The 25,798-nt window shown below is 43.6% G+C and overlaps 1 protein-coding gene across 4 annotated transcripts in view; it reads left to right on the plus strand.

Moving 5' to 3' along the window:
- Nucleotides 1–25,798, plus strand: part of LOC118368436 (connector enhancer of kinase suppressor of ras 3-like) — a 73,918-nt gene that overhangs the window by 40,670 nt on the left and 7,450 nt on the right. For 2 of the 4 annotated variants that reach the window (XM_035752527.2, XM_035752528.2), the window contains exons 3-15: nucleotides 1,391–1,593; nucleotides 2,315–2,402; nucleotides 9,290–9,331; nucleotides 10,917–11,036; nucleotides 11,177–11,236; nucleotides 12,243–12,311; nucleotides 12,523–12,669; nucleotides 14,094–14,227; nucleotides 14,856–15,076; nucleotides 15,209–15,295; nucleotides 15,908–16,170; nucleotides 18,606–18,643; nucleotides 20,057–20,099. In XM_035752527.2, coding sequence (XP_035608420.1) covers nucleotides 1,391–1,593; nucleotides 2,315–2,402; nucleotides 9,290–9,331; nucleotides 10,917–11,036; nucleotides 11,177–11,236; nucleotides 12,243–12,311; nucleotides 12,523–12,669; nucleotides 14,094–14,227; nucleotides 14,856–15,076; nucleotides 15,209–15,295; nucleotides 15,908–16,170; nucleotides 18,606–18,643; nucleotides 20,057–20,099 — 1,515 coding nt within the window. Of the gene's footprint in view, nucleotides 1–1,390; nucleotides 1,594–2,314; nucleotides 2,403–9,289; nucleotides 9,332–10,916; nucleotides 11,037–11,176; nucleotides 11,237–12,242; nucleotides 12,312–12,522; nucleotides 12,670–14,093; nucleotides 14,228–14,855; nucleotides 15,077–15,208; nucleotides 15,296–15,907; nucleotides 17,334–18,605; nucleotides 18,644–20,056; nucleotides 20,100–24,680; nucleotides 24,891–25,798 lie in introns of those variants that run through there. The other 2 variants (XM_035752529.2, XM_035752530.2) reach the window with 2 other exon arrangements.

Consider the following 25,798-nt stretch of genomic DNA (forward strand, 5'->3'; position numbering starts at 1 on the left):
AAAACAAATGAATGACTCAATAATCCATGCTTTCTGGGAATGCTATAAAGTCTGGAAATTGTGGGCGGAGCTAGAAAGTTGGCTGTCAGAAGTATTACAATGTAAATGTACTTTTTAATCCATCTCTCTGCATATTTTAAGACATGGCATATGGGGGTGTAGTTAGTTTCCCAATGGGCTGGACAATTCTCTTATCACTCATCTTGAAAAATCTTGGAAGTCAGTCAATCCACCATCATTGACATAATGGAAAAATGGTTCATGTTTTAATATTGAAACAGTAAGGGTGACTGAAGAAAAACAAATTGGTACAATTTAATGCAGGTACTAGGGATGGGGGTGTGAGCATGCAAGTCTGGCAGATGAGATGTAGTCCTTGTTTGTGTCTGTAAGTTGTTGTTCGTTTGTATAAGTTGATATCTGGAGTGTAAAAAATAAAATAAAAAGATTAAAAATATATATTTTTGTTGGATTCTTGTTTGGTTTGTTGTTTGAACTCTCGCTAAGACTGTCTTTAGGGCCACATGAGGGCAGGTACAGGGCATAAAATTGCCTCAAATTAGGTATTTCTTTGGCAAATAGGACCCATTATATCAGCTTGGTATTTTCAGGGTCGATATCTCTGAAAGCGAAAATCTCTTTCTACACAGTTGAAGTGAAAACTAGGTTGGGTGTGTCTGTCAATCATTTGCCTAATCACTTTTCCTGGAGCAAGTCAGGGTTGTAAGGGCAATATGAATGAACAGTATATAGATCTGGGGCCGGGCTTACGCTTCTGCCCTCACGCTTTATGCCTTCACTTGCGCTTCTGCCCTCCGATGCACCGCGCCTTTCTGTTAAGAGTCTGATCACAGCAGCAGTAGGCCTACAATACAGTACACTACACGTTGTCTGTCTGCTGCTCATGACCTCTGAAGCCTCTTCCTTTTGACCGTGTGAAGGGTCTGTAAATTAGTGGATTGCGCAAGGAGGAAATAGCCTGGCACAGGAATGCAAAACTTTGCCTGCTATATGGGAATCAGGTGTGGGAATCAGGTGTGGGAATCTGGGGTGACGCCTCCCTCCTTCCCGAGGGTTGAGCCAGAGATGGACATGAAGAATGCAGGGGAATTTCACCCCAGAGGTGCCGAGTGAGACATGGCTTCTTTTAAATCATGTGTGTCATAAAGCATTACAATTAATAACCCACATTTACTCTGCAGGAAACATGTTTGTCTGTGAAATGAAATCGAGCCATAAAAATCTGGAAACTCTGTTCCGATCAAGAATGTGGCTACTATGACGATTGATTGATTGACATTCACTGTGATCACTGTAACATACTGTACACTTTCTTATATGACTAAAATGATAACCTCTCAAACTCTTCTCTCCTCTCTTCCCCTCTCAGAACTACGGAGTGGAGACCGACAACCTAAAGGATCTGGTGGTGAGGATGAGAGCGGCCACCAACGGCCTGCACATGTCCACGTCAGACCACAGGAAGAGCCCGACGTACGACGGCAGCACTTCCCGGAAACCTCCCAATAACTTCCTAACCTCTGTAGTGGAGCTCATCGGAGCAGCCAAGAGCCTCCTGGCCTGGCTGGACAGGTAAGACCTAACCTCCATGGTAACGATAGTCCTAGCTACATAAAATCTGCTCTATATATTCTAGCCCACGGACTGCCATTGGGGTTAGCTGTAATGTTAGTGTTCCCTACGCATAGGCATCATTGAGCTCACTGAATCCCCTAATGACTACAATATGCTGCTACACTACACATTACAGGCATTGGTTTTCCTCGGCCTCTACAGACTACACCAGAAACGCAGCTCTTCTCTCTCAGGAGAGTTTCCAGAAAGGGTTTGAGGACATATGAGGGAACCGGAGTACAAGTCTGGTGGTTTCCTCTACCGCTGTCTAGTCATTGTCCAGAGAATATCCAGATGAGATTTCAGAATAAATCTAGCCATACAGATGCACATTCTTTTCATAGCATTTGTTTTCAAGAACACTGTCAGTTAATTTAACCAAAGGCAGTATTTTCTGAAAGTAGTAGTAGTCATGTTAACATGTTGACCTTATTTTATTTTTTTCTGCTGAGATTTGTTTCCAGATCCAAAATGTATATAATGTGACTAAAGGTTCAACGGTACTGTTCTTTTCCTATGAACTGCATCCTTGAGGTGGCTCTATGTCACTCTGTTGTCCCACTGTAAGATTTACCCCCTTATCAAGCTCTCCTGACAACTACTGTATCTCAGTGCTGTCAGGGACATGACCTGAGGATGTCATGCCAAAATGGCCTTTTAATCTTCTCTCTCGTTGCAGTACGCCCCTGACTGGGATCAGTGACTTCACCACCACCAAGAATAAGATCATTCAGCTGTGTCTGGACCTCACCACCACAGTTCAACAGGTCTACTCACTCACTCACAACAGTGCACATGTAGCTCTACCCTGAAAAACCACCTCTTACCTCTTTCCACTCAAGGCAGACTAGCCTGTAGGCATACACATGTAGAATTAAGTAAAGGAGCAGGGGGCTATGGGAACTGGTGAGAGTGGGGGCTGTGATATGACATCAGCCTGAAGCCAGTAGCCTGTCTGAACACAGTACAGGTTAGCTAATGAGGAGACCCCCAACCGTGGTGGTGTTTAACAGTAATCGCAGCCTCTGCGTTTACAGTTTCATAAAAACCTCTGGTGCTCTTTAAAAAGCATCTGCCAACATTCCTTAGGCGGCATTATTCCCCTGGCCATGTGGTTCCAGTTCCCCCCCAGCGGGAGAGCATACTATCTGTGTGTACATCCTGTGGAGGATTAATGCACGGTGGGTTGAGGTAGTGGTACGGTGCTCTCCTTCACTGCCACATATTAGATGTTTACCTCCTTTTAAAAAGTAGCAAATCAGCAAACATCCTTCTAGGTTAAATGTGTTTGATTTGGCCACAGGCTGTCAGATTGCTAAGGGTCTATTTATATCAGATTTATAGAATGAATATTTCCAGGTTGTTTTCCAAAATGGTTATGTATGTATGCATGTATGTATGTATGTATGTATGTATGTATGCATGCATGCTCTGAAAGAAAACGAAAGGGGTTAGTTAATAAAGACCCAACAGAGTAGCACAGTGCCAAGCTTCTTTTTGACAGTTTCTTTCCCCAGGGTATCTCAACAATTGATAAACAGGCGTTTACATTTTATACACGTAGTGAAAATGGCTGTTGAGACTGCAGGTGCCGCTTTTGAAGGGTTATTGCATCGAGTAATTTCCATTCCCAGAGTGCCGATTGCCTCACCGATGTCTGGGATTTCAGCGGCCCGGTGATTTACGGTTTTGGGTCTCACCCTGGGTGTGGAGGAGGAGAGGGGGAACTGAGGGGAGACATTTCCCACTGAGGTGTTTGAAGTGAAGGGTTTTTGTTGCAGCTTTGCTGTGCTGTACTGTAGGAGACTCCTTGGCCTCCATGGCACTCAGCTGTGCGAGAGGCCCAGGTGGATATCTCTACAGTTCACCCAGGGGCTACATTATCCTGTCACAGACACATGCAGGAAGTTACCTCCAATGCATGGACCAGTGTATCTCACATAGGCTTTAGACACTCTTGAACTCTCCCAAACGCGCTGTGGGGGGTGTAATCACTGTGATTTTTATGGTGTGGGCGGGCTTCATGAGGTGACATGGCCTTTTCATGAACCTCCACCAAGAACGGGGCTTTCAGGATGGACAATTTATGTCCTGCTGGCTGAATGAACCCTATGTATACACGCACAATAGAGCACCCCAATAAAACAGCGAACATGCAGCCATCTCATCTGACCCGTGAGGTGAGAGCTTGCTCTGTCTTCCTGCATGACGGCAGTCGGGTCAAACACTAAGTGATGAGGTGGAGAGATATTGTGGGAGGAAAGGGAAGTCTGGAGGGCAGGTCTGAGTCCTCATGGTGTTTTGATATCATGTTCTGTAAGATCCTGTACAACAGTCCAGTCTGGTCAGCTGTATGAATGGCTCCATGTTGGAATGTTGTACCAGCAGTCTTCTCTTTTTGCCACTTCATCTCTCGGCTGGACAAATCTCTGGTTACAGATGAAAGGCTGCAGGGCCGTCTGGGGAGTCATCTGATCCTAGTCTGCTGTGGGAGGACAACCAGGGCGTGAGGAGGCTGAGGACACGCTGGTATACCCAGAGAATGTTTCCTCAGTCTTTCCCTCTGGTCTTGGTTTCAATCTGGCATATGTATGACGACTGCTTCAGTTCTGTGTTTGATGCAGATACGAGATGATTTTGTGTTCCACAGATCTTCCAAGCGATTATGTAAAAAAACACTGATCTGAAAGATTATGTCCAAGAATATTACATTCATATTATGCAATAATTTTCTGCTTTTGATATAAAACAGTCTGCATGTGATTCACTTTGGCACAGTTTATACAAATCAAATCCGTGGCATATTATGATACTGTTTAGTCCAATGTTTTTGACCTCAAATCCAATAAATTTGTCTTTTTAGCATATCCATCTTGACGTGTAGAATGCATTTCAACTTGATGTAGTCATCCAAATATAGACCTATTCATGGCAAAAATATGTACTGGTTTGTGATGGAAGTCATGCCAAATTCTTTCCAAAACCATCACACGTTGGAAAGTAATTGAGGGGGAAGCATTGTGTTTTGGTACCAAAACTGAAACCTATGTTGGTATTTTATGCTTATTAGTTTTCCCTCCATGTTTGTTCTGGCAGTTAGCCCTATTTGGTAAAAGTGGCAATCTTCTGTATACCCCCTTAACTTGTCACAACACAACTGATTGGCTCAAATGCATTAAGAAGGAAAAAAATTCCACAAGTTAACTTTTAACAAGACACAGCTGTTAATTGAAATGCATTCCAGTTGACTACCTCATGAAGTTGTTTGAGAGAATGCCAAGAGTGTGCAAGGCTGTTACCAAGGCAAAGGGTGGCTAACAATTTTTTGGTTACGACATGATTCCATGTGTTATTTTCATAGTTTCGATGTCTTCACTATTATTCTACAATGTAGAACATTTTTAAAATAAAGAAAAACCCTTGAATGAGTCGGTGTGTCCAAACTTTGGACTTATTGTATGTGCATCAGTATCCCAAAAGAAACCACTCAGCTCAGTGCAGATCATAAGACGATTCTAGAGAGAAAGACTGCTGGAAAAAGTCATGGCGCTAAAGGACAAACCAGTGCTCTTCTATCGTCAGCCGTCATGGTTTTCACAGATAAGCTAGCAAATCTTGTCCATTCAAATACAACAATGGTCTGACAAGCCAAGTGTATTTGCAGACAGATACTCCTCCCCCTTGGGCCATAGGAATGTGCAAGGTAGGGGAATATGGAAATTCTCGGTCGTCCCCCATACGTTCTCTGCACAAAGGATTTATGAAGAACAGCAGAGCTGCATTTATGGACAATATATGTCCACACACACACAATAACCTTACAAATCCTGGCTCCTCAAGTTCTTGTTTGTTGACATTGAATGGCAGTGACGCCTCAATACAATACAAGATACTGACCTGTCGAACTCCATAATTTCCCAACTCCGCCTCTGTAATGGCAGAGCCATTTCACCTGTGAGTTTAAGGACGGCTTCCTTTTGCCTTTTGGGACATGCGTAGAGGCCATACCATAGCCGGGGGGGGGTTCACAGCAGTGTCTAGGCAACAGTGGCTCTCTCTGACCAGCCATAACCGGGGGTCCTTTCACCACCGGACCACAGGCCCCAAGTCCTCCAGCTGTCTTAGGTTAATTCAGCTGTGAGCCCAGGCAGGCCCAGCTGCAGTCTGGGGAAGGGGGACCCTGGGAGAGGGCCAGGGCCGAGGGGCTTCTGTCTGTGGATGACACAGCAGTTACTATAGGATGTTACCAACTTCTCCACCCCCCTGGTAGTCACACAGCAGCTACTGTTTCTTTATTGTAATTGCAGGAGGCTCGCCTACCTATCAAATACATGGGAACCCAGTGCTAAACAGTATTTTGTTTACTGAAGTCTCCAAAGAAATATTCCCCATTAAAAAAAAAAAAAAGTGTGGGGTGAGTTTGGGTTGTTGGTCACCTTGAAGTTAGAGGATATGGTTCTTACAATGTACCAAGTTGTGCTTTCTAGATGTAAGGTTCCTTTATTTACACTGAAACCCCACTAGAAGTTCTGCAATTATATTGTCCCCAAGTTTCTATAGAGATGTAATTTGATTCAGAAAGCTGTTTATTTTAGGCCTTGTCCATCTCCCACAGTCCGATACACTACATGACCAAAGGTATGCTCATCGAACATCTCATTCCAAAAAACATGGGCAATAATATGGAGTTGCCCCCCCTTTGCTACTGGAACAGCCTCCATCCACTCTTCTGCAAAGACTTTCCACTAGCTGCTGGGATTTGCTTCCATTCAGCCACGAGTATTAGTGAGGTCGGGCACTGATGTTGGGCAATTAGTCCTAGATCGCAATTGACGTTCCAATTCACCCCAAAGGTGTTCGATGGGGTTGAGGTCTGGGCTCTGTGCAGGCCAGTCAAGTTCTTTCACACCGATCTCGACAAACCATTTCTGTATGGACCTCGCTTTGTGCACTGGGGCAATGTCATGCTTAAACAGGAAAGGGCCTTCTCCAAGCTGTTGCCACGAAGTTGGAAGAACATAATTGTCTAGAAATGCCATTGTATGCTGTAGCTTTTAAGATTTCCCTTCACTGGAACTAAGGGGCCTAGCCAAAACCATGAAAAACAGTCCCAGACTGTTATTCCTCCTCCCCCAAACTTTACAGTTGGCACTGCATTAGGGCAGGTAGCGTTCTCCTGGTATCCGCCAAACACAGATTCGTCCGTCGGACTGCCAGATGGTGAAGAGTGATTCATCACTCCAGAGAAAGTGTTTCAACTGCTCCAGAGTCGAATGGCGGCGAGCTTGTGTGCGGCTGCTCGGTCATGGAAGCCCAATTCATGAAGCTCCCGACGAACAGTTATTGTGCTGACGTTGCTTCCAGAGACAGTTTGGAACTCTGTAGTGAGTGTTGCAACCGAGGACAAACGGTGGTCCCGTTCTGTGAGCTCGTGTGGCATACCACAGCGCGGCTGAGCCGTTGTTGCTCCTAGATGTTTGCACTTCATAATAACAGCACTTACAGTTGACCGGAGCAGAAATTTGATGCACTGACTTGTTGGAGAGTTGGTGTCCTATGACGGTGCCCTATGACGGTGCCATGTTGAAAGTCACTGAGCTCTTCAATATGGCCATTCTACTGCCAATGTTTGTCTATGGAGATTGCATGGCTGTGTGCTAGAATTTATACACCTGCCAGCAATGGGTGTGGCTGACAATGCCGAATCCACATTTTGGAAGGGGTGTCCACATACTTTTGTGTATACAGTTGAAGTTTACAGTTTACGGCAGGTAGCCTAGTGGTTAGAGCGTTGGACTAGTAACCGAAAGGTTGCAAGATTGAACCCCCTAGCTGACAAGGTAAAAATCTGTCGTTCTGCCCCTGAACAAGGCAGTTAATCCACTGTTCCTAGGCCGTCATTGAAAATAAGAATTTGTTCTTAACTGACTTGCCTAGTTAAATAAAGGTAAAATACATAAAAATAAACATATACTTAGGTTGGAGTCATTAACTTGTTTTTCAACCACTCCACAAATTTCTTGTTAACAAACTATAGTTTTGGCAAAGTCGGTTAGGACATCTACTTGGCGCATCACACAAGTAATTTTTCCAACAATTGTTAACAGACAGATTATTGCACTTATAATTTATTGTATCACAATTCCAGTGGGTCAGAAGTTTACATACACTAAGTTGATTGTGCCTTTAAACAGCTTGGGAAATTCCTGAAAATTATGTCATGGCTTTAGAAGCTTCTGATAGGCTAATTGACATCATTTGAGTCAATTGGAGGTGTACCTGTGGACGTATTTCAAGGCCTGCCTTCAAACTCCGTGCTTGACATTATGGGAAAATCAAAAGAAATCAGCCAAGGCCCCAGAAAAAAAAATGGGCACCTCCACAAGTCTTGTTCATCCTTGGGAGCAATTTCCAAATGTCTGAAGGTACCACGTTCATCTGTACAAACAATAGTACGCAAGTTTGAACACCATGAGACCACGCAGCCGTCATACCGCTAAGGAAGGAGACGCGTTCTTTCTCCTAGAGATGAACATACTTTGGTGCGAAAAATGCAAATCAATCCCAGAACAACAGCAAAGATAACTGGTACAAAAGTATCTATATCCACAGTAAAATGAGTCCTATATCGACATAACCTGAAAGACTGCTCAGCAAGGAAGAAGCAACTGCTCTAAAACTGCCATAACAAACCTAGACTACGGTTTGCTGCTGTACATGGGGGCAAAGATCATACCTTTTGGAGAAATGTCCCCTGGCCTGATGAAATAAAAATAGAACTGTTTGGCAATAATGACCATTATGTTTGGAGGGAAAAAAGGGGGGTGGGTGGCTTGCAAGCCTGAAGAACACCATCTCAATCGTGATGCACAGGGGTGGCAGCATCATGTTGTGGGGGTGCTTTGCTGCAGGAGAGACTGGTGCACTTCACAAAATAGATGGCATCATGAGGGAGGGAAATGATGTGGAGATGTTGCTTCAATATCTCAAGACATTGGTCAGGAAGTTGAAACTTGGTCGCAAATGGGTCTTCCAAATGGACAATGACCCCAAGAATACTTCCAAAGTTGTGGCAAAATGGCTTAAGGACAACAAAGCCAAGGTATTGGAGTGGCCATCACAATTATCCTCTAGATAATTTGTGGGCAGAACAGAAAAAGCGTGAGTCAGCAAGGAGGCCTACAAACCTGACTTAGTTACACCAGTTCTGTCAGGAGGAATGAAATGGATTAAAATTATTGTGGGAAGCTTGAGGAAGGCTACCCAAAACATTTAACTAAATACTAATTGAGTGTTGTAAACTTCTGTGAAAAGAAATGAAATAAATAAAAGCTGAAATAAATCATTTTCTCTCTAATATTATTCTGACATTTCACATTCTAAATGTAAAGTGGTGATCCTAACTGACCTAAGACAGGGAATTTGTCCTAGAATTAAATGTCAGGAATTGTGAAAAACTTGAGTTTAAATGTATTTGGCAAAGGGGTATGTAAACTCCCGACTTAAACTGTATATAGTGTATATCAGAATATTTGATCACATATTTGCCTACATGGTTTTTATTTACTTTATTTGCTGTCAAATAACCTCTTCCTGTGTTTTGACGTGGAGCATTGAGATGCAGCCCAGCTAACATGTCTCTCCTCCTCCACAGGACTGCACTGTTTACGAGATGGAGGAAAAGATCCTGGATGTTGTAAGTACATCTCCCCTCTTTGTTGTTTCCACATTCCCGCTTTCTATGGTAGCACTCCGGGAAAGTCTGTTTGAACCTTTGGGGAGACGGAGCTCCGTTACATGGAGATTAGGTGACATGCTTACAGGGCAGTCTCCCTCAGCGTTAATAGTATAGGCAGGGGCTATTGCACTTTGGTAAAAGAGGTGTGTAAAATGCACCCTGGCCATCAATCAGTTTCCTGTCCCCGACACTCTCCAGACTCTGAGCTGACACTGGACTTCTTCCCTCTGGCAACCTTATTGTAATAATTTTTGTTTGGTACTTTTACCCCGTTTTCTCCACAATTTCGTGATATCCAATTGGTAGTTAGTCTTGTCCCATCGCTACAACTCCCCTACAGACTCGGGAAAGGCGGCGATCGGCAGTGTGCCAAGCCACACTGCTTCTTGACACACTGTTTGCTTAACCCGGAAGCCAGCCGCACCAATGTGTTGGAGGAAACACCGTCCAGCTGGCGAGGGAACTCGGCTTGCAGGTGCCCAGCCCACCACAAGGAGTCGCTAGAGCGCGGTGGGATAAGGAAATCTCTCCTAACCCTGACGATGTTGGGCCAATTGTGCGTCGCATCATGGGTCTCCCGACCACAGCCAGCTGTGACACAGCCTGGAATCGAACCCAGGTCTGTAGTGATGCCTCAAGCGCTGCGATGCAGTGCCTTAGACCACTGCACCACTCGGGAGGTCCCCCTCTGACACCCTTGATGAACTCTGCTGCAGACACACAAAATAGCTAGACTTCTGTCTACACTGTTTAGAGTCTTCTCCATGCCAAACTTGTTGTTCAATGAACTGTCCCGGAAAAACTGTTCTAGTTACAGCCTGGTCCCAATCAATGGTGAATAGTAGCATTTCAGTCATTTCTTGTTTCTTTACAAATTCCTGTCAAGTGATCTGGTTATAGACTTGTGTGGTCAACCGAAAATTCAATTAGAGCTAAAATAAGTTTGATTTAACGTTTGACTGTCCACATCTGTATGTAGGCACAACTGTGTTCTTGTGAGTGTTCAGACATGATGCTTGTTACTCGCCTGAGAAGAAAAAGCTCTTTATTCTCTGAGCGTCACTAAAATGCCCCCACTAATGATGACAAAGTGGTGTGATTGTCCATAATGACCTAGAAGGGGTGGTGGTGGGGGGGGGCATTAATGACCCTCACCCCCCTCCTCTCCCCCTCAGCCCCTCTTCCCTGGGGAGGGTGATACTTTCCCCAGAGACTTGCTGCTGAAGGACAGGGCCTCTCGTCACCAGACCGCCACCTCTCTAACACTGACTGAATGCAGACAGCCAAAGAAATAACACCTCTGGTGACAGGCGGTAGCTACATAATCACAATCACGTGACAGGACATTAAATTACTGGGCTGGCCATGTAATCACAGCAGTCATAAAAGCACACAGTCACTGTTTGACAATAAAATTTAAATTAAATGAATTTGATGAGGTGTATTCATGAAATTCCATGATATTTTGTTTTCATTCTTTGGGTTGTTTGTTTGGTTTTCCTGTCTTGCTTAAAGGGGTTTCCTCCCCCCTCTCTCATTACAGTCCAAGGTTCTGAACAGCATCTGTGACCAGACCATGAGAACAACCTCTGACCCTCTGATGAGCCAATCAGCATGCTTGGATGAAGTTCAGCTCAACAACATCAAGCCTGGGGAGGGACTGGTGAGGAATGCTGCATGGGAGTTTCCAGTTTAACCCCAAACCCACTGAATTACAAGCTACATTTATGTAGTGCACCTCAACTTTCTCACAAGTTCAAACTGTCTCAGAAATTCATGTTCCTTATGTTCATATTCCTACAGGGTATGTACATCAAATCCACCTATGATGGACTTCATGTCATCACGGGAACCACAGAGCATGTAAGTATGGTGGCCACAGAGGAACAAATGAGTAGATCTTGGTGAAAACCATCCTAGTGAACGCACCTTGCTCCTTTTGTTCAGTTAGTCTAAATGTGCACCTTTTTGTCGGTTTTATCCACTTCTCATGGTTCAATATACATCCTGTCGGTATAGAAACTAATGTTATGCATAATGGGGCGGCAGCTTAGCCTAGTGGACTAGTAACCGGAAGGTTGCGAGTTCAAACCCCCGAGCTGACAAGGTACAAATCTGTCGTTCTGCCCCTGAACAGGCATTTAACCCACTGTTCCCAGGCCGTCATTGAAAATAAGAATGTGTTCTTAACTGACTTGCCTGGTTAAATAACGGTAAAATAAAAAAATAAAAAAAATAAACAATAGTAGCCAAGTTCTGATGGGGAGACAGTTAAGGTTGGGCTTCAAACAGTACATCTTCTTTCCAACCCAACCTGCCCCCCCCCCCCTCCCATTCTGAGGGTGCTCGAGGGCATTGCTGTTTACCACTGAGCTAGGATAACAGTGTAAATGTGTTCCTTACCAAGCAGTGGAGAGAGGGAGGCGTTAAGAGGTTAAATAATATAGCTGTTCCTGTCTTCATCATCCATTTAAGAATCACAAACTTTTAACAGTAAAGCATCCTCCTTCAGAGGAACGTTGGCAGCAGTGCTATTACAGCCTAATTATCATGCCCCCAGTCGTTAAGGATGAATCAAACCTTAACTCATCATATGACTCATTCATTCCTTTGACATTCACATGCATAATGTGACGACGTATTCATAAAGAGGGCGTTTGTGTTGTTTAGTCAGAGTTATGTAAAACGTATATTTCCTCGGGGGCTTATTAAGTGGTCTGTTTCATAACAAGCCCATACATGGCACTTCTGATGACAAAGCAAACAGATGAAGGTGGAGTTATCCACAGGCTAATACTACATGAAGGCATTGTCTCTGAGCTAGGGGGGTTTGTATACTAATCCTGTCCTGTCCTCTCTGTGTTGTCAGTCCCCAGCAGACATGACCAGGAAGATCCATGGGGGTGATGAGGTGATCCAGGTCAACCAGCAGACAGTGGTGAGCTCCCGGCACCTGTTTTCTCTGAAACCTGTCACAGAGAAAGGTTCTAGCAGTTGGAATGTTCTCCTTGCAGTCGACCTGACTACAGTGTGACATAATGATGTCACAGGGGGAAGTCTCCGCCTAGTTTCTTGCTGTGCCTCTTTCTGTTGTCCTCCGCTATGATGTACTGACACTGATCGATCTGTGCTGCTGTGCCTTGTCTCAGGTGGGCTGGCAGCTGAAGAACCTGGTGGGGAAGCTGAGAGAGGACCCTAAAGGTGTAGTCCTGCTGCTGAAGAAGAGACCTACAGGCACCTGCGGGTTCACACCTGCCCCTCTCAAGAACATGCGCTGGAAACCGCCCATGGCGCAGGTGCCAACTCCAAACCCCTTAATCTTTTACTCTGGTGTTCTTACCAAGGCAGTGTTTAGGTTATTGTTCATATTACCTTTTGTTGGATGTGACTCATGAGGGAGTATGGAGAAATGTTTGAGTGTAACAAGCCTAGACAAGTGTAGGAACCAGCTTGAGAGTTGGAGGAAAATATCCCGGAAGCTGCAGGGCTTATGACAATGCAGAGCTGTTCTCCATTCAGTGATGGCATCCAAATAAAACAACAGCTACTGTACTCACACACTGGTGACGATGTCACTCAGACTGGGTCATCAGTAGTGGCAGCCAGCAGTCTGTGAGTCAGTCTGCAGAGACAGGAGATAGCATCTCCTTCAGTGGAGAATATAGCTGCTTTGGAAGTGGTTTGTGTAGGTGTGTGTGTATAATCAGATCAACATCCAGCAGTAGGGTGGGAATCCTCAGTATGGCCTTTATTGATGGGGCTAGTCAGCCAGTCTCCATGGATGACAAGTATTTCAATAGGTCGCTCAGTGATTCAGCTCACAAAGGGCTTGGGTACACCCTCTTTTGAGAACGTTCAATCCCCAAAGGTTTGCGTTAGCGGAGAATCAAGTCTCTGAGGGTCCAAACAAATCCTGTGTTTATAAAGTTATGTAATGGTAATCCAATTCACAACTTTTCTCACATGGGGACAATTAGGATCTGGCTAAGCTCTTAGCCACAGCAATGCACCTGAGCCATGACTGCAGTAACTGGGGCTCCAAAGGGAACAATAGGTTGTTGTAACCGAACCTGCGCTCTGGTCCTGGCACTGCCTCGTTATGCCTCTGGAGGCTGCTTCTGCCTTGGGAAAATCAGATCACATAATGTCAGACCATAGATGGTTTCACTTAGCAAAGAACCTTTCATCACCAAGATACCAGATCACTCTGGACTTGTCCACCACCGTGTTTGAACAGGGTGTCAGGAATCAAAGCACGACATCTGGGGTTTAATGATAAGAGATAGGCGTCGGTGTGTTAAACAATGGTGGATCACACACAGTGATTCAGGAGTGACACTGGGTTCTACAGGTATCCTGGTAATAGGGGAGGAGGTGAGCGTAGACGTACCAGTATTTACTTTGTTTGATGCAGAGTGAAACTGAACATGGTCAATTTACCAAGTAGTGTGGTTTTAAAATGGCACCATAAGCTGTGGTAGAATAGTATGGTTTCTTAAAACTATGTTGCTGCAGCTATTTTAGATTATCCTTAGAATCCTTCAATTCATTAGATACTACTGCACTGTTGGAGCTAGGAACACAAGCATTTTGCTACACCCGCAATAACATCTGCTAAATGTGTGTATGTGACCAATAAAACGTGGTTCCATTATAATAGGTCCTATGAGGGGAGCATTTTTCTGACATTTTTGTATTTTTTTGTTATTTTATTTCTCAGAGCACCCCTTCCCTGAACAAAACCCAGTCTCCAGGCTGTTCCACAGACAGCTCCACCAAGGAGAAACCAGCCATCCTAGACCTGTACATTCCCCCTCCCCCCTCAGTACCCTACACCCCACGATGTGTACCCCTGTAAGTACACTATGCTCAGGAGGGTTACCAGGAAAAACCTTAGGCTCAACTTATAGGTTTAGAATTTGCTGTGTTCTGGCCCTATGCTACAGGGTGAGTCAGGGGTCTGTGTGGGCCCCTGTAACCCTGCATTGAGGGAGCCGTGCACCCACAGACAGCCTACACTCATTCTCCAGCTCCATGCTCCTGGCTTTGAAGTCTGGATAATGAGTGGTTCAGCCCCCTGATCATTCGCCACTCTCCTCTTGCCTATAAACCCCCACAGCAGAGCACATTAATTTGTGCCGTCTCCATCCAGCTCCGCTCACGCCACAGACAGACCTTATGCAACAGCCTCTCTGTTTCATCTGCCTCCTCAGACACCCTCCCTCACTCGCTGTATCTCTCCCTCCCTCTCTGTCCATGTATGCCAGTGACCAGGCTGTTGCTGCATTCAGCATGTTTACCAGATAGTGAATCATATTTATTTTGCCATTTAGTGGACTCTCATATCCACAGCAACTTTAGTTAGGGACTGAGCAAAAGCATAAAGCAAATTTGACTGATTCTTTTTTTTTTCATCTCCTTCCTTGTGCTCTCACCTATATGAAATGGGACATTGATGCTAATCAGTATTTTCTGTCCACAGAGAGGGTAAGATCAGCTCGTACTCGAGCATCAGTAAGATCAGCTCGTACTCGAGCATCAGTAAGATCAGACCAAAGGGTTCAGAGTCGCCCAACTCCTTCCTGGACCTGGAGAGTCGAAAACGCTTCACCATCGCAGACTACGAGAAGATGGGCGTGGCCTACCCCATCGAGGCCAATGTAATTCAGCCCAGGATGAGGGAACGCATCAACTCGTCTCGTGGTTAGTAGTATCCTACCCCACAGTAACACACACACACACACACACACACGCACAAGGCCCACTTGTTATAGAATTCAAGGCAATATTCAAACCAGTGAACCAAAATATTCAAACTTTTGTATTTCTGCTTAGGTAAGCCCCGCCCCCTCTCCATGCCAGTGGACACCTGTCTTGGAGTGGCAGACACCTATGCTAAGCCCTGGACACAAGGCCGGAAAGGTAACAAACACACACCATAGACCCATCTTCTGAGTTACTACAGAACAACAACTTAACCACCAGAAATCTAATTAACCACAACCTAAATCAGATTATCCAGTTCACACCTTCAACAGCTAAATACATGAGAACAAATTATAGAATTCACCCCTCCAATGACCTTGGCGGCATGGTAGCTCTGCTTAATTTACCAATGAATGAACCATGTGATTAGTGTCAACTGAGAGCCATACTCTAGCTCTTGCCTGGATTGGATTAAATAGAGTTTACACCAACACGATCAGTTCCTCATCCTCTGGTCTCCTTGGAGAGAACAGACACATGGCTATGAATGCACAGACAGAGCTTTCAAACTGTCTCTCTGCTGGAGACCCAATTATACTACAATGGTAGAGGAGTGGGTGAATGTTTTAATTGGCTGAGATGCCTGTGCAATTCTCCTCCACAGCCAACACATGCTGTAGAGATCCAGAGTCCTCCTCTTTTAATGGGACAGTGCTTCTCTATAATACATTTAAGGCCTACTGAAGATATGCCCAATAACGTGCATTTGTACAAAGTATTACTTTTTTTGTAAGATAATTGTACTAAAGATGTGCATTTCCCCTCCAGGCGAGGATCTCCTGTACAGATACTTGAGCAACGAGCGGATCCCCACCATTGCTGAGGAGGTCCCATCAGTGTCGCCGCCGTACAGGCCAGTGGGGGAAAAGCAGCTGGTCCGAGGGGTGGACCACATCAGGGGCAGCCGCTACTATGCCAACCAGGACCTCCACAACAGCGCCACCATCCCCTACCAGGACCATGACCTGGGCAGCAAAAAGACCCCCGTAGCCCCCGCCTCCAAACGCCCCCCTGCAGAGCCCTCGCTACTGGTCAGTTGGATCACGCGGCTTAAGCTATTGACTCACTGATGATGCTCTTCCTGTCCGGGGTTTCCTGTTCCTGTCTGTCTCCTCCTCAGTGCCTTTTGTCCTCCGGCTGTTTGCAATGGGCTCTCCCCTCTCACACTTTCTCCCTGCCTCCCTGCCTCCCCAGCGTTACTACTACTGTACTACTATACCACCATGAGTTAGTAGTTAACTCACTGTCTTCTGTTGCATCACTTCTAACCAATCCCAGTCCCCTACCAACCAATCCCATCTCAGCTGCACAGTCAGATAAACATAGGAATATTCAGTGAACTGGCTGCCACACCAGCATATGCATGCAAACTTGTATTTGGAGGTAGAGGTTTTACCAATAGGAAATGTATGTCTATCTGTCTACAAATGGACAAGTTATTCAGGTTTTTAGCACATTTTGGCCTTGTACCTTCACAGGAACAATTTAAAAAACAAAACCATTTTTTAAGTTATCACCTTGTTATCACTGAGATAGGCTACTCCCTGCAAAATTGTTACATTTTACACCAATGGTGTGTTTTTATTTGAGAAAGAAAAAATGCTTTTTTTCAGGTTTTGCTGTACTTGTATTAGCTTTTAGCTGTTTATTTCATGTCATGACCTTGTTAGCATTGTTAAACTATACACTGCCAGTGGTTGCCTCTTTTAAAAGCTATGCATATAGGAACTCTTTACTGTCCTTTGACAGATTGATGTTGCATTGGCGAGTGACAAAATACTGTTTCGACGTATCAGTGATTTAATTTTCCCTGTGTTCAAAGCCATGCACTCTTCTCTGTACTGTCCCATGTCCTGCCTTGTTCTGGAGGCTGTATACACACTGCTCTGTGATCACCCTGCTCAAAGGATGCTCACAGCTGTTTGCCGACAATTAGCCTTGTGAACAAAGATATGTAGGTTAAATATGTTTCTGGAGTCACTGGCTAGAAAGTCTTCTGTAATCAGCACAGATATCCTAGCGAGAGACTATGGATGGCTTATAACAAGAGTTAAAACACGAGTTTAACTGACAGTATTATTAAATACCACAATGTCACAATGTTTTTTTGTTTAAAAAAAAATACAATTGTACCTTTTTTATCTGCCTTTTGTAACATTTCGATAGTATGTTATTAAAGGTGCAGTTGATTCCAGTTTTAATTTGTTTTGTCTTTATTTTTATGTTTTTTTTTTTACTGACGAACTAGATAAAATGTATTGTTATATTGGTACTTGTCCAAAACCTCTGAGTGTTAGTTAGAATTGTCACTTTCAGTGTCTGTATTCACCATAGAGGAGCACTTCAGGGGCATGAACCTATTCCGGACTCTGGCCTAATTTGCTTGACCTTTGAGAATGAACTCTACTTCTGTTTTCGAAGCATGTGGTGAAACTGGATAGCCAAGCTAAAGTTACATTCACCCTCTGTCTCTGTGGCCATGCTTATTATGCAACTGCATTTAAAAAAAAATTAAATGAACATATGTTCTACTTAGGGAGAATTATGCATATGTCTTATTGGACTGTCAATATATCTTGCTTGACATATGCAGTCTTTTAACCTCTGTATGCCTTCACCTACATCTGAATTACACTCAGGACTCGCGTTGTTCTTTTATTTGTTACATTTTATAAAAAAAACTGGCAGACCAATTGGATTTAGAAAATCATAACACTAGAAAAGACACTGACTTTGGCACATTTCTAAATCAAAATAAAAGGAATGATTCATTAATCTCCCTGCCCCTCTGCCTCTTTCTGTTTCCCTGCATGATTTTACTGGTTGTCTGGGGGCCACCTGTTAATGATCTAATGTCTCTTCTTCCTAACCTTCTCTGAGCCATGCCCTGCCCTAGCCTGCCCAACTATGATAACCTGCCGTCCTTACTAATCTGCATGTGCTGAGTGTCTGCGGTGGAACAGTATACCACCTGCTCTTTGCTGCTTCTCCCTGCTAGATTTACTTGCGTCTAACAAAAGCCACAGCCTTGCATGATGTTGATGTGAAAAGGGAAAGATGTATGTTGACAGATGTATGTTGACAGATTTGCCCTATAGAAATTCACCATTTTCTTTGCAGGAGAATTGTTGGTGGGTTCAGTGACATGCTTCCTACTTTCTTTATATATGCAATAAGCTTTGGGGGAAATCAGCAATTGTGCCATGCACTTAACACATCAGTAAATCCTACACTGATAGGAATTAGCTGCTTAGGTGTTATGTCATTAAAACATCAAGGATTGTCTTGAATATCCAATTCTGGGGCTACTGTAGAGCAGTTCTTGCCTCCATTGCCTTTCAATGATCTGAGCAAGACAATCCAATGTGGTAACCAACCCACAAGCCTGAAGATCCAGGGAAAGTGACCAATTTGGTCAGTGCTGGGTAATGAATGAGTTAATTCTCTGTGTCCGTCACTCACACAGGTGTCCGACTGGTGCTCCAGCAGTGGCTTCCTCAACAGGTGGGTCACTCATCTGACTCCTAGTCAACCATAACTCGCAACACAACCCATTCTCATTTACAACCCATTCTCACTCAGTTGCGCTGTACTGTAAGCATGTGATGTATGAAGTCTATATGTCAAATGGGATATGCTGGAGGGGTATAGTTTAAATACGCCTCATAGTTGGTGTCATCTCATTTATGGAGCCACCAGTCAGTCAGGGAGTAGTGGCATGTTTTAACCAGGGGGTTGGGTGGGTGGTCTGAGCTGGATTTTAACAACTAGTGAAAGTATGTGGTAGAAAACGAACCTCCGTCTCAGAGGACCAGACAAGATGCACTACTGGGAGACATGCTAGACCACAGACAGACAGGGCCTCAAATAGCATTACAACCTCAAGCATGACATTCTTCAAATGAATAAGACCCAGAAGGAATGGGCCAGATCCTTCTGTTTGGAAATATAAGGCTCTGAATGAGGCCAGTTCCTATTTTGGGATTTTAAATAATTCAAGACATCTGATTCCCCTTATTGAAATCAAATGAACCTCACTTTGATAATGTCCTACAAGAGGAATCCAAAATGACGGGGTATGACAAATTATGATTTTCCATCTGCCCCAACCTACTGACTGTGACAATGGTGGAGGGAACAGTCCCCCCCTTCCATGGCCTTTCATTGAAACACATTCAAATATTTGATAATGGATATTCAATATGTTTAGGACACTCAAAAGTAGCTAGCTAATCCACTTGCACACACAAAGTTCATTCTTTTCCACAGCCAAAAAGCAGATGAAGGCACATCCACAGAAGTATTAACTCACCAGTATGTCTCAGACATCTTAAACCAACCATATGAGACAGCAAATCCAGACCTTTTACCTCTAACTCTGCAGGGAAAGATGGAAGCAATTGACAGACAGGAAAAACAAGTGAAGACGACTTCATTCCCTGAAATTGCAGGGCGAGGCCTGTAGCCTGCTGACTTAAATCTATGTATTTTGAGAATTGGCCGATAGCTATCTGCGTACCATACTGAAGTGGCTGCCTGATATATCACCACTGTCCCGACACAGACAGAAAACAACTGCCTTATTACATGCCACAAGATCCATTTTATTGCAGCAAATTATATATGAAGGTTAACTGAAATGGAACCAAGATAATGAGTGCCTGTGTATGAGCCAAGGATGCACTAAGTATGTGTTATAGATGTTTTACTTACTGTATTTGTCATCCCCAAACCTAAATGGTACAGTAAGTGCCTCTGTGGTATGTTGAGGTTGATGCAGAGGGTAGAATGAGTGGTTTTATCTCGTCAATGTAACCCTTTTGCCCACTGACTAAATGTGTCATTGGTCTAGACTAGATTAAACACTAGATGCTTTGTTTCCTAATCTTGCCTCATTCTTTCCTCTCTCCTCCTCAGATACAGCCAACCTCATATTCGAACCTGGTCCTTCTCTCAAGCGGTAAGGACATAATCTGTTTTGTGTCCATAAACTCAGTCTCCACTCCACTGGTTCAGAGTGGCTCCTCTGGCTCCGTGTCTCCATCCTCACTTCCCAATCTCCCATGATCCTGTTCATCTACACACACACACACAGTGGTGATGAGAAGCCCTAAATTCTATTGGATGAATGAAACACACAGACTTAGCATTGTTTACACAATTCAATGAACAATAATAAGATATGGCAAAATTATAAATCTCTATCAATTAAAGGGTCGTTTTTGAGGTCCAGTGGTTCGGAGAAGAGACTACTGAGGTGTTTGCACCATGTGTCCCTCCCTTTAACCTCAGTTGAGAGAGATAATCTATCTCCTGCTGTGTGAGGAATGTCTCTGGCCTCTGAGACAATCCCATTATATCACACAGATAAGACATTGAACAAGAGGCGTGGTACATATACTCAACCACTGACACAAAACTATCCTCCATATTCTTTATGGTCTTCTTCATCACAATCTTGAGCCATTTCATTGCCAGTCAATATCAGTTAATAGCTAACCATGAACGTGGGCATTCTGAAGGCTATTATCAGCAGCTGGACATAACCCATAGTCTCAAAAAGGAGCCATAGTGGAAATGGATCTGTCCCTTACTGGCCATGACCGATGTGGGCATTGGATTACCTGGCTGGGGGATACCTGAACATTCAGCGGCCAAGCCTCTGGGAATCACTTTCCTGCCTCCTCCTCTTGTCATATCCCCAGAGAACCATGTTACTGCCCGTCCCTGTGTCATACTTGTCATACTTAGCAGGCATACACATCCAGTGGGGTCAGATATGTGGCCACAGAGCAGCTAGTGACAAAGGAACAAATCACTACTCCACAGGTTCATGATCTCTGAGAATTATTGTGCACAAACAAGAACCTTGAAATAAAAGTTAAGTCTTTGTCAAGGCACAGGAAGAGCGAGAAATTGGTGCTATAGACATACATTACTACTTTTTAAAATTCCTCTGAATAATTTCAGAAGGAGTGTGGAATCATGTACAGTGACGTGAAAAATATTTGCTCCCTTTTTAATGTTCTCTAAATTGCTGAACATTTTCATACTGAATGTTGTCAGATCTTCAACCAAAACCTAATATTAGATAAATGGAACCTGAGTGAACAAATACCACAACAAGTACATACTTATTTCATAAATAACGTTATGCAACACCCAATGCCCGTGTGAAAAAGTAATTGCCCCCTTATATTCAATAACTGGTTGTGCCACCTTTAGCCTGCAATGACTCCAACCAAAAGCTTCCTGTAGTTGAACAGTCTCTCACGTCGCCATGGAGGAATTTTAGCTCACTCTTGCATGCAGAACTGCTTTAACTCAGCAACATTTGTGGGTTTTCAAGCATCAACTGCTTGTTCCTGCCACAACATCTCAATTGGAATTGGGTCTGGACTTTGACTAGACCAATCCAAAACTTTCTGAGTTGTTTATTTTGAACCATTTTGATGTAGATTTGATTGTGTGTTTTGGATCATTGTCTTTGCTGCATGACAGAGGAAATGTAGAAAATCAGAAAGGGAGCAACTGCTTTTTCACGGGACTGTACGGTATGTAGGTGAGAGTGAGGATATTTATTGCTCAGCCAATTATGGACCACTGCAGTACTCAGAGTTAAAGGTCCAACGCAGCTGTTTTTATCTCAATATCAAATCATTTCTGGGTAACAGAAATGATTGTTTTCAATTAAAATGGTCAAAAATAAACAAAAATTGCTTCTTAGCAAAGAGCAAATTCTCAAGCAAGAATGTTGCTAGGACTGTCTGGGAGGGGTCTGAGTGGGGAGGGGAAACTGAAAACTAGCTGTTATTGCTGGGATGGAGTTTTGGCCTGCCTGGTGACATCACCAGGCAGACCAAAACTCCATCTCACCAAAGCAGGCTGAAATTTCATGTGGTCTTTCCATCCCAACAAAACAGACTGGACCTCACGTTTCTGACTATAATGGATCTTTAAATCAATTTGTCAACTGTGTTTGTCGAGAGGTTTGAGCCACAGTGTGAGGCAACAGTGCAATTACCATAAACAGGGTCTTACAGCGCATTGGGGCATTTGCCAATCTCCTGTAGTCGCAGCACACTGAGCAGTGTAAAGAACCTGATACCAGCTCTGCGGCCCGGGGCCCTGGCCCAGCGTGAGAGACCCCGAGTAAAGAATGGCCACTCTTGTGTCTGCCAGTGAAACCCCCTCGCTCCACTTGCTCTGGAGCAGGGCTTGGGGGATATTAGTTAAGTGCTGTGACAATTCTCAGCATGGAACATGATGGGAGATTTAGTCCACAATGGTGTGACGAATCCACATTCCCAGGAAGTCTATTGGGCTCTGACATGAGTGGTGGAGAGCTTACCTTATTTCCCCCACTGTGCCTTTTCATGTACCAAAACAATACTCTGTGCTAAATCATTCTAATGTGACATGCTTAGACTTTTGTTCTAGAATGAATGAGAACAATAAGAACAGAATTGAGTGTAAATCTTTAAATACCATCTTTCTATCCATTTCAAAAGCCATGGCCCAGATGATTGTAACTTGGTGATGACAATGGTGTTACTTGATATGGATGAGAGGGGGATGTGAGAAATATAGAGAGACAGGAGGAGAGAGGGTAGAGGGAGAGCGAGAGAAAAAAAGAGAATGTCCCTATAGTTTGCCTGTCACTGTATGGGCACAGTGGGGCATGTCAGGACTCAGGAGCCCCATGAGGGTTGAGGTCCGGGGGGAGACAGAGAGAGCTGTCCTCTCCAGGTCCAGGAATGTGTCTAGTTTGCCACTAGTGTTCTATCACAGGGAGAACCAACCACATCCGATCCTCTTAGCAGATAGCAGCTACCACCCACAAACATTATAGCCACTGTCAGAGCTCTAGACAAATGTTATGGCTACAGGTTCTGCTCCCAACAGGGAGAAAAGAGTGTTGATAGCCATGCTGCAGGCTTCTTTAGTTTCCTCTCATATTGCCTCCCAGAAAACCATAAGTGGACCGTGATGTGACACATTTTTCTTTCCTTTTTCCTAAGGCACCTCCATAATGGCATATTTTGTGAAATTCACTTAATGATGATGGTTTTACCAGTCTGTAATACCAGCATGATTTAATTGTTTAAACAGACTGTGGATATATACACTATGTATACAAAAGTATCTGGAAACCCCATCAAATTAGTGGATTCGGATATTTCAGCCACACCTATTACACACAGGTGTATAACATTGAGCACACCGCCATGCAATCTCCATACACAAACATTGGCAGTACAATGGCCTTACTGAAGAGCTCAGTGACTTTTGACATGGCAACGTCACAGGATGTCACCTTTCCAACAAGTCAGTTCTTCAAATTTCTGCTCTGCTAGAGCTGCCCCAGTCAACTGTAAGTGCTGTTATTGTAAAGTAAAAGTGAAAGTCACCCAGAAAAATACTACTTGAGTAAAAGTCTAAAAGTATTTGTTTTTAAATATACTGACGTGTCAAAAGTAAATGGAATTGTTAAAATGTACTTAAGTATCAAAAGTAAAAGTATAAGCCATTTAACATTCCTTAAATTAAGCAAACCAGATGGCACCATTGTCTTTTTTTATTTGTATTGACAGATAGCCAGGGGCACATTCCAACACTCAGACATAATTTACAAATAAAGTATTTGTGTTTAGTGACTCCACCAGATCAGAGGCAGTAGGGATGATCAGGAATGTTCTCTTGATAAGTGTGTGAATTGGACAATTTTCCTGTCAGAATGTAAAGAGTACTTTTGGGTGTCAGGGAAAATGTATGGAGTAAAAAGTACATTATTTTATTTAGGAATGTAGTGAAGTAAAAGTAAAAGTTGGGAAAAATATAAACAGTAAAGTACAGATACCCCCAAAAACTACTTAAGTAGTACTTTAAAGTATTTTTTACTAAAGTACTTTACAAAACAAGACCACACAAGCTCACAGAATGGGACCGCTGAAGCGTGTATCGAGTTAAAAATGAACTGTCCTCTTCATGGTTTGGGCTAAGCCCCTTACTCCCAGTGAAGGGAAATCTTAACACTACAGCATTCTAGACGATTCTGTGCGTCCAACTTTGTAGCAACAGTTTGGGGAAGGCCCTTTTCTGTTTCAGCATGACAATGTTCCTGTGCACAAAGCAAGGTCCATACAGAAATGTTTTGTCGTGATTGGTGTGGAAGAACTTGACTGGCCTGCTCAGAGCCCTGACCTCAACGCCATGGAACACCTTTGGGATGAATTTGAATGCCGACTGCAAGCCAGGCCTAATTGCCCAACATCAGTGCCCAACCTCACAATTGCTCTTGTGGCTGAATGGGAGCAAGTCCCAGCAACATCGTGTGGAATGTCTTCCAAGAAGAGTGGAGGCTGTTATAGCAACAAAGGGGGTGCCAACTCCATATTAATGCCATGATTTTGGAATGAGATGTTCAACTAGCAGGTGTCCACATACATGTAGTGTATATAGTCAACAGCAAGAGTCTGTGACAATTCAACGAATGTCATGTCAACAGGTTTGATGAACAAGTGTGACCTACAATCTAATTTCCATATTTGATGCGCAAGAGTGACATCTAGTGGTTATTGGGTTATGGTGCATACTTTAACTCGGCGGACAACTTCAGACTCACTGCTACTATTATTGCAACCTAATGTTCACCAAAGTTTTAGCGGTGATTCGCCGTTGTAAGCGCAAGTTGTCCTTCAACAGAGACGTTATCCGCACTAAAATACGTATTTTCATATCTAAATTGCAGGTATGTTTCAGGGTGATTTTTGAGGGCTAGACTATCACCTTAATGTTTGAAGACAAACTGTGTTTTTCGTTTACCTACACGTTTTTTAATACTAACACAAACACAGAGCTTGAGACAATCAATTTAACCTGTCAATCCATCAAAGAAAGACACATTTAGAGTAAACGGTTTTCGGCCTACATGACTTCCCTGAACCCCGTTCAGTCCAGCTAGTCTTTTAAAATAATTTAGTTTTTGTGATATCTGATTCTTGTTTAGTTCCAACCATGGCAGATATTTGGTGCGGACGCATTTGATTCCTGAACTCCTGATCTGTCTGATGTGGCATTCTGCTTCAGTCAGTACTCACAGTTCTTGATGCTCTGTTAAACTGGTTATATTATTTATGTCATCTGATAACAGGTGCAGTTAGTTCATACTGGTGCTGTTGTGGTTATAGTGTGATGAAGCATCACTAGGATCACAGTCATCAGCTGGCTAACAAAACATGTTGCTGACTGAGATGCAAGTGTGTTGAGCAAGACGGACAGAGAAGTGTAGCCTAGATATGTTTCTCGTCTTTAGTATGTGTCATTTGGTGAAGACCAGCCTTATGAAGCTGACACTCTTAATATATTACTAACCTATTTTGAAAGCAACAGATACTGATTTATCAGAGATTCATCTAGACTTAATGAATATGTATATTGTTCTTTCATTGCAGCGTTTTGGAACTGTATGGTAGGAATGTGTATTTTGAGCTACCAGTTCTTTCAAAAATCTGGTGTCGAATTGGAGGCATTTTCTTTGTCCATCCATGGACCTGGAAAGAGTTAGTTTGCATGTTTTTATCAGCTGATGTGACCTACATTTTGGTTTGTGTGGCTCCAGGGTCTGAGGGTCCCTCCATCAGACTTGTCAATATTCTC

The sequence above is a fragment of the Oncorhynchus keta genome, chromosome 35 (assembly GCF_023373465.1).
Source record: "Oncorhynchus keta strain PuntledgeMale-10-30-2019 chromosome 35, Oket_V2, whole genome shotgun sequence".
NCBI lineage: Eukaryota > Metazoa > Chordata > Actinopteri > Salmoniformes > Salmonidae > Oncorhynchus > Oncorhynchus keta.